This window comes from Trichoplax adhaerens, genomic scaffold, assembly GCF_000150275.1.
Source record: "Trichoplax adhaerens TRIADscaffold_10 genomic scaffold, whole genome shotgun sequence".
In the NCBI taxonomy this organism is placed as follows: domain Eukaryota; kingdom Metazoa; phylum Placozoa; class Uniplacotomia; order Trichoplacea; family Trichoplacidae; genus Trichoplax; species Trichoplax adhaerens.
Window position 1 is genome coordinate 158,880 of NW_002060952.1, and position 8,739 is coordinate 167,618.

Sequence of the window (8,739 nt, forward strand, 5' to 3'; positions counted from 1 at the left end):
AATCATGTTGCAAATCCAATTCAAAATCCATCATCATCATCTTAACAACACCTATTCACTATTTAGGATCGCCATGACGCCATGCCCCTGGGCAAAAAGATGATGTAGAGTATCAAGAACAGCTTGATTTTTTTTCTCTCCTCTCTTTTCGCATTTTTTTTTTAATGACGCTGGTCGATCGTAAAATAGTGTAGGCCACAACGCTAGCGGCCCGCTATCGCAGTGATTTTGAATGGATTGCTCATGACTAGGTAGAACCTAAATAGTTGGATGGAAAATGCTATCCTAGCGTAGTGGTGCACATCATGACTGCAAAATCAATATGTATACTATTGAAGGCCAATGGCATACAACTAATTAACGATGTCTTAACAAATGGATTCATTATCCTACTGGAAAACTGATGTAAAATGCCTTAAATAGTTTAAGTAGAAATGGACATCCAATATAGCGATACCAATGTAAAGGAATATGAATAATATTCTAATCGAATTAATTAGGCGATAGGAAAATGGACGAGAAGCTAGCAGAATCTAGATAGATAAAATTCAAGTTGCTGCGGACTGTTGAAAAGTAAAAATTGATATCACCCTTTCGATCTGATACCAGATCGAAAGGGTGATAAATTGAAATCCACATCCACTTTTCGATCAAATAAGAGCAGTATGAAAAATGATCAGATCGATCTGGTCATTAAATGAAATTGACATGTAGTTTTACATCAATTAGTGAAAGAGTACGATGAAGAAGAACCAAATCGATATTATGATCAAATCTACATCGACTTTTCAATCCAGTACCATGTAGAAGAACCAAATTGATACTTCGATCTAGTTTTACGTTCAAATAGTGTAATTGTACGATGAAGAAGAACCAGATCGATTGGGTGATCAATTGAAATTTAGATGTAGTAAAAGTGTACGATCAAGAAAAACCAAATCGATCAAATGATAAAAATTACATCATGTTTTCAAGTTAATAGATGTATAATGAAGCCAATTCGTGAAATCGACATCAACTTTTCGATCAAATAAGATGAAAAATAAGCAAATCGATCAGATGATAAATTGAAATTAGATTTTCAATGACATCTAGTTTTACATCAAATAGTGAAAATGATCGATGAAGAAGAATAAGCAGAGCAGATCGATCAGGTCATGCATACATCAATTGAAATCGACATCAAGGTTTACATTCAGTTTGATCTTTCTATCAAACTCATGTACGATAATCGAGAATCGGTTGATTAGTGGTTGTAGACTGTTGAAAAAGTAAAATCTACAGTAGCTTTACATCCTATACCTCTACGTTAAAGAAAACTTGCATCAGGCAATGGAGAAATCGCCGCTAAATACACGCTAAACCTACTCCTGCCAAATGGAATAGCCAATTGTTGAACTCGATATCTCTTACATCATCAATAGGATTAGTAGTTTCTTAATCAATTATGATGTCAATACAACATGAATTACTATATTTCTTTGGGCAATCTACATGATTTACCTAAGCTCCATATCGTTGTGATGCATATCGGTGCTACATTGCAAACAGTAAACTAGCAGAAATAGATATACAGTAAAATTGATTCGGAATGAATGGAAAAATACTTTATTCTAATAGTACACGCTCTAGCAATCCTGAATATTGAGGATTTCATCGATGACATATTTGGCTAATACATGAAGTAATCCTTCTCCTCCATTAAAAATAAAATAAACGTTGAAGGCCTTCAACAAATCATTCGATCGTATAAAATGGAATCTAATTTACTCAACAAAAACAAATGACCACAGCTGGCGAACAACAAATACACATCCATCCTCAATGCCTAATTGGCTATTTTTGCCTTGCTATTTTATTATGGTTGTTACCTCTGCAAGAAAATCAAAATCAATTGAATCTGACAGTAGCAATACAATATTACTGACTAGAATCATTCCACTTCGGAAGCACTTTTTTAATTTAAGGTGGACCTTTTTCAAGCACAATTATATTTCATTTTCGTATTTGTTAGTTTATTCGTGATTTCGACGCAAAGCGATATTCACGCTAAACTGATGTATCCAAATCAATTTAATGTAGCATAATAAATAGAAACTAGACCTTCTTAACCATCTAATTCAAGGGTCAAATTGCTCTTGTTATACATCGACGTAATCATGTAATCGAAAGTCGACAATTGATGAAAACATGTTTCTACTTGCTATTTACTACATTATGGATGATTTGGTGCAGAGCAATATCCGTGTTATATTGGCATGTCTTATAAATATTGAAATCCGTTTAATAATCGAGTAGAGTTAGTAGAAACGAGACAGTGGATGAGTACGACTTTTGACTTCTTCAATTTCAACTTCTTGCCACCGTGTTAGTGATTTAACTGAGCGATATCATCGCTAAACATGTCTTGTAAATATCCAAATCTAGCTAATCTAGCGGTGTAAGTAGAAACTAGGCCTTGCTAACCAAGTTACTTCCAATGGACAATCTAGAACTACGACCATGTTTCAAATTCTTATTTCGCCACGTATAAGGAATTTTGATACAGAACGCTATCTACGCTAAACATGTTCTGTAAATATCGAAATCAATCTAATCCAGCAGAATAAGTCAAAACTAGGCCTTGTTAACCATGCCCTTCTTCTAAAGTAGACAATTGATGAGTACGACTATGATTCAAGCTTGGTAATCATGCCTTATTTATTTAAATTAATTCAATCTAGCACAATAAATAGAAACTAGACCTTCCTAACTAAATTATTCCAAGTTGACCATTTATCGCTACGCCAATATTTCAAATTTAGTAGGTAGATTGGCTTACTATAAGTAATATTACCGCTAAGCAATATCGGCACTTAACGTGTCGTATAACTATCGATCATCTTATTTGGGAATTTTCGATACGTCAATGATCATGAAGAAATGATATATCAATAGATATATTAACCAAACGAACAAAATAGCTTGCGAGCGTCTAAAATTTCTCCATGCTTGAAGAAAATAATCGTTACTGTTAATAGTCACCAAGAAAGGACATCGCGAGGGACATATTAAATCATTTTTCTTCATCAATCGATTCAATTTTTCAACCGTGTGTAATAATATACGATTGACAAGTATGGACTACCCCATACTTTTGTTATCTACTGTACATTGATCAATCGATCAGTTATGAAATATAAATCGATCTATCGAATTAACAGCAAACTAGATGAAATGGTTATTACATTATGGCAGATATTACCCTTTTATACTGTATAAGAGATGGAGATCATTTACGTTATAGCATTGATTAATTATTAATCACATTAGCCATATTATTAAAACGTTCCATTGAGTTGTCATCAATTACCAAGTACAATGTTCAAGCGTTTTACTTCCTCTCTATTTGAATTACTATTTAACTTTCTACTGCCAAGTGGTTCACTTTTGTTCTGTCATGCAAATAAGAACCTAATTTTTAATAGTTTGATAACGATGAAGAGAAGATTTTATTTCCTTTTAACGATGGCTTAACCATAGACGACACAGAAGCATTGAACCGTATCACTATTTTGAAATGATAACTTTCTATTTTATATTATTGACTGCCATACTCTCGTGTAAATTATTATAACTCACTTTCCGATAATTGGATTGCAATTAAAAGGCAGTTATTTTTCTCTTCAATAATAGCTTAATGCTAATAAAGCTGATTTGGCATGGTTTTCTCACGAGAATGGCTTCAGCAGTACTAAAATCATTCCCAAAGATTACAAGACCAATGCAGGTAAACTTCGATAGCCCTTGAATTCTACAACAGGATACTTATGTAAAAGACGTGTGTATCAATATGTACGATTCTCTTACTGCAGTACTGTAGCAAATGATTGAAACTACAGGTATTAACCATCGTGTAATAATATTGCGCCTTGATAACATCCGCATAATTATATGTTTACTGAAGTAGGCCTGTCGTAGTAAAATTAACTGTTAAAACAATCGTGTAGCAATCTTTCCTTACAGTAAAAGCATGATTATTCATATACTATTGAAGTTGAATCTCGTTATAGATACAACAAAAACTAAACTGTAAGCGCTAATATAGAATTCCTACATTTTAGAAGCTATTCCCTTAGTCGATGAAGAAATAGATGAATCGGATACCATTTTATTGCGATTGGAAAATGGGACAGTAATCAAAGTCGATCATGATTCATGTCATAAAGTGAGTATGATCTAGTTATTCTGTCTATTTTAATTATTATTTACCCTACTACTATATCTTCCTTATTCATAGGCTAATCCACCCTGGCTTGATCATGTTGAAGATATTACTGCGTTAAATTTCATCAATGAATCTAGCATCTTACATTTGCTTAGACAACGATATGGCAATAACTTGATACATACTTTTGCCGGGCCTGAACTTATTGTAATTAATCCATTACATACACTGCCCATATATTCCGATAAGGTGTGAATTTGCTTCATTTCTAAACTTTTACGATTTAATATCTACATATGATGAGAACGACATAATTCAATGGAATAAGTTCCTTCTAGTAATTGCTAGATGTGACGATAATAGTGTAATTAGGTGGACTTTTGCTGTCCATTTACGGATACCATCGTCTGTCAAGTAATTTAATTAATTAAATACGATAATAGAGATAGAGTTATAAAAGGCTACCGTCGTGTTATCATTTTTTGATAATGGATATTTTCCTTCGGTATTAATGTTTGTACTGTAGGTAGCGAAATTTTTCTATGGCTGCCAATTAGGAGATATGCCACCCCATATCTATGCTACCGTACAAGCTGCTTATAGGAACATGCTATCGACTCTAGCTAACCAAGCTATAGTACTAATGGGACCTAGTGGTTCGGGCAAGACCACAAATGCACGTCTTATTATGTCGTATTTGACTAGTATTAAGTATTCTCCAATCGACCGATTACCAGGTTAAGAATAATATTTTAACCAACTGAGTATTAGTAGTTAGTAAAATTGCTAATCATGATAATTAAAGATATCAAATTATATCCATTCTAGAAAAACTCAAAGCTGCTAACATCTTGTTGGATGCCTTTGGTACAGCTAAAACCTCTATCAATGATAAAGCTAGCAGATACATTAACCTAACATCGTTAGATTTTGACAATGCGGGAAATTTTGTTGGAGCGTCAATACAGGTTTACATAGAAATCTTTCTTGACTTCATACTCCACTACTGACAACATTTCTTTTTCATATCAGGCGCATCTTCTTGAAAGATCTCGAATTATTAGAAAACCAGACTTTGAAGGAACATTTTCAATATTTCACCAACTGCTACATGGTAGTGATGCTGCATTAAGGTAGACAGATATCTTAGTCCTTTTTATTGAAAGTAGGAACCTGAATGATATGATAACTTTAATCTTTAATCATTGCTATATAAATCTTCTTTTCATCTCAGGACTGATCTACAATTAAACCTTAAAAATTCAGGAAATAACCGTTTCATAAACTCAAGCGATTCGGTAGGTAACCCGACTGTATTGCTTTGTATAAAGTCGCCTCATGAGCTTGTCATCAGGCTTAAGATGACTTAAAATACTATTAAAAGTTTGCTAATAATGTAATTAATTAATTTAATCTTTCATTTATTCTTTTATCTATAAGATAACGGATAAACAAAATGATATTAGCAATTGGGCAAAAGTACAAAATGCTTTTCAACTATTAGGAATATCAAAAGAGAATGCTAAGGGTATATGGTTTATTCTAGCTGGAATATATCATTTAGGATTCATCAATGTTGTTACAGGTATAGCCAAGATAACATTACTCTAATTAATTATTGGATACTTTATTTATCGGATAAACACTTTTTCCATTGACGCTAGAATCAATATTCAAGAATAGTATTAATGTATTCGTATAATTTTTTAGCGGAAAATAGTAACAAGATTCATTATGAAGATCCAATGGCTGCACAAAGAGCTGCCAATATCTTGGGAATCACGCAAGAAGAATTATCACGAATAATATTCAATGTAAAGCCCTCATCACAAGTTACTGGAAGTAACACGCTGTCCACTTCGAGCTCAATTTCTAGCTTACACTCAGAAAGTCCGCCAATGTCTCCTATGGGCTCAACAATAGAATCTTACGTTAGAAATGTCGATGGTTTAGCAATGGCGCTATATGATGAATTATTTTCTATCATACTATCGATTATTAATGGTAGCCTTATGTCACAAACAGTGCATAGTAAGCATTCAATAACGATATTGGATGTACCTGGATTGCAAAATTATGATGGTAGTCGTCCATCAGGATTCGATGATATGATATTTAATTATGCGCAAGAACGGGTCCAGGCCTATTATCATAATAAAACAATCTCTGGCGTTTTAGACAGATACGATCAAGAATATATTGATATTAGTTACTCTAGTGATTCTGCTATATCGCCTAACGAATTGGTATCGCTATTTGACAAAGCTCCAAGCCAAGGATCTCGAAGACACAGTACAGTTCGAGGTGACCAAAAGGGTCTATTGCGACATCTTGATGAAGAATCAGGATATAGTGGCTCAACTGAAGCAGGCTTTATCGAGCGTCTACACTTTTATAATAGCGACTCCGGGAAAAGTCACTCACTTAAATTTAGTGATAATAGAGAATCGTTTATTATTTCCCATTGCCAAAATTCGTTCGATATTGAATACAACGCCAGCAAATGGTTACGTTATGCTAAAGATTTTCTATTACAAAGGCAGGCTACTAGCATATTAAGTAGTTCCTCTAGGTCTATGATAGGCTTAGCTTATCAAGGCTTTACACGTTCTCAATCCTTACATCTTAAGCCTACTAGTCCATCCAGATTGAGAGGTTCAGTAAGTTCTCTGCATAAGGTGAACATTCGTGGAGGTGTTAAAAAGACTGCGCCTTGTTTTAGGCCTATCTTCGAAATGGATGGTGTTTTAGATAGCCTTCGACGCACTACTGTTCGATTTATTCATTGTCTGGTTTCAAAGCATCATCAGACATCAGATAGTGGTAAAAAGACTAGCGATGAATTATTTAATATACCTTTAATGCGTAAACAATTAAGCGCATCTGAATTGATCGAATCTGTTCGAATATTTCGAGTTGGATATCCTGAAAATGTTCCCTATGGAGAATTCCGATTCCGCTTTGGAGTACTCGCCTCAGCAGATAAAAGGACTAAGGGACCCATCATAGACGAAAAGACTGCAGCGAAAGAATTAGTAGAAGAACTAGAATTAGACAGATCAACTTATCGCTTTGGTTTAACACAGATATTTTTCAGAGCTACGGCATTCTATCGCTTAGTAAATGCACGTGATGAAAAAATAACCGATTCTTTAATTGGCGTGCAAGCATATTGCAGAGGCTACCTATCTAGACGCAAGCTTGATAAATTAAGATACCAACGGACAGCAATTGAATGCATCCAGAAAAACTTTAGAAAATACTTGGTATTACGCCAGTGGAATTGGTGGCGTCTACTTACAAAAGTATTACCATTAATTCAAGTTAATCGAACTGAAGAAGAAATTAAAGAGAAAGATTCTCAACTTGAATCCTTAAATGCTCGTATTGCTAAGCTAGAAGGAGAAAAAAATAGTTTACACGATGAAAAAATCGAATTAGAGATGAAAGTTACTGAATTATCAGTAGCATTAGCTGAAGAGCAAAATAACGCTACTGGCACGGCCGAAATGCTAGAAGAAGAATCCAACTCGAGGAGACGCTTGGAAGAGGAGTATGCTGAACTTAAATCAGAATTAGACGAAGTGACAAATCAAAATAATCAATTAGCAACAGATTTACTAGCAGCACAATCGAGACAGTATAGAGATGAGAGGACAGACCGCATTGAAGAATCAGATGAAGAATCCGACAAAGAGAGTCGCTATTCTGATAAAATTAGATCGTTACAAAGAGAACATGATTTAGCAATGAAGCGCCTGAAAGATAGAGCTGAGGAAGAAATGGGAAATTATGTTACTGCAAGGCGCGATGCTGATCGAAAAGCTGCTGCTCTATTTGATGATAACGAGCATCTACAACGTGCTTTAAATCAAGCAAAGAAGAAATCTCAGCGCTTAACAACAGACCTTGAAGATACTAGATTGCTGTTAGAAGGATACCAAAATAAAAACTTCGAACTTGAAAAGAAGCAGAGAAAGTTCGATTCTGAACTTAGTAAAGTCAGAGATGCGGTTGAACAGGAGAGGAACTTAAAAGAAATAGCAGCTAAGGAGAAAATGGGGCTACAAACTGACTGTTATAAGAATGAGCAACTAATTGAGGTAATCTAGTATAAAAAATATCCTGTCTTGGCATTGCACTTGTATATACGTTATCATCGATAAAATTATATCTAATACTAGAAGCTGATAGATATGTGATTGTTTAATATGTAATCTAGTATAAAAAGAATGTAATGTCTTGGCATTGTACTTGTATATACGTTATTATCGATATAATTGTATCTAATTCTAGAAACTAATAAATATGTGGTTGTTTAATATGTATTAGGAATTACAACAAGGAATGAATCGATTAAAGCGTGAAAATGAAAGACTTAATGAAGAATTAAAGGAAGTAGTATCACATGGTAACAAGGGTGAAAATCAATTAAATCAATTAAAAAGAAGTAAGAAAGATCTTGAGGTCAAAATCGATGAATTAAATGAAGAACTTGATGATCAAGCTGGCCAAATACAGCAATTAGAGCA

At 34.1% G+C, this 8,739-nt stretch overlaps 2 protein-coding genes across 2 annotated transcripts; both read left to right on the top strand.

The window, feature by feature from the left end:
- Positions 1 to 4,279: 4,279 nt before the first annotated feature.
- On the top strand, positions 4,280 to 7,404 carry TRIADDRAFT_11177 (uncharacterized protein; the record flags this gene model as incomplete). Its single annotated transcript, XM_002115180.1, has 7 exons — positions 4,280 to 4,456; positions 4,734 to 4,918; positions 5,013 to 5,175; positions 5,240 to 5,340; positions 5,442 to 5,505; positions 5,648 to 5,792; positions 5,918 to 7,404. Coding segments are annotated over 7 exons (2,322 nt in total), but the record flags the coding sequence as incomplete, so codon positions are not given.
- TRIADDRAFT_8037 (uncharacterized protein) lies at positions 7,387 to 7,803 on the top strand (the record flags this gene model as incomplete). The annotated part of the gene is made up of 1 exon (XM_002115181.1): positions 7,387 to 7,803. A coding segment is annotated over one exon (417 nt), but the record flags the coding sequence as incomplete, so codon positions are not given.
- Positions 7,804 to 8,739: the final 936 nt, after the last annotated feature.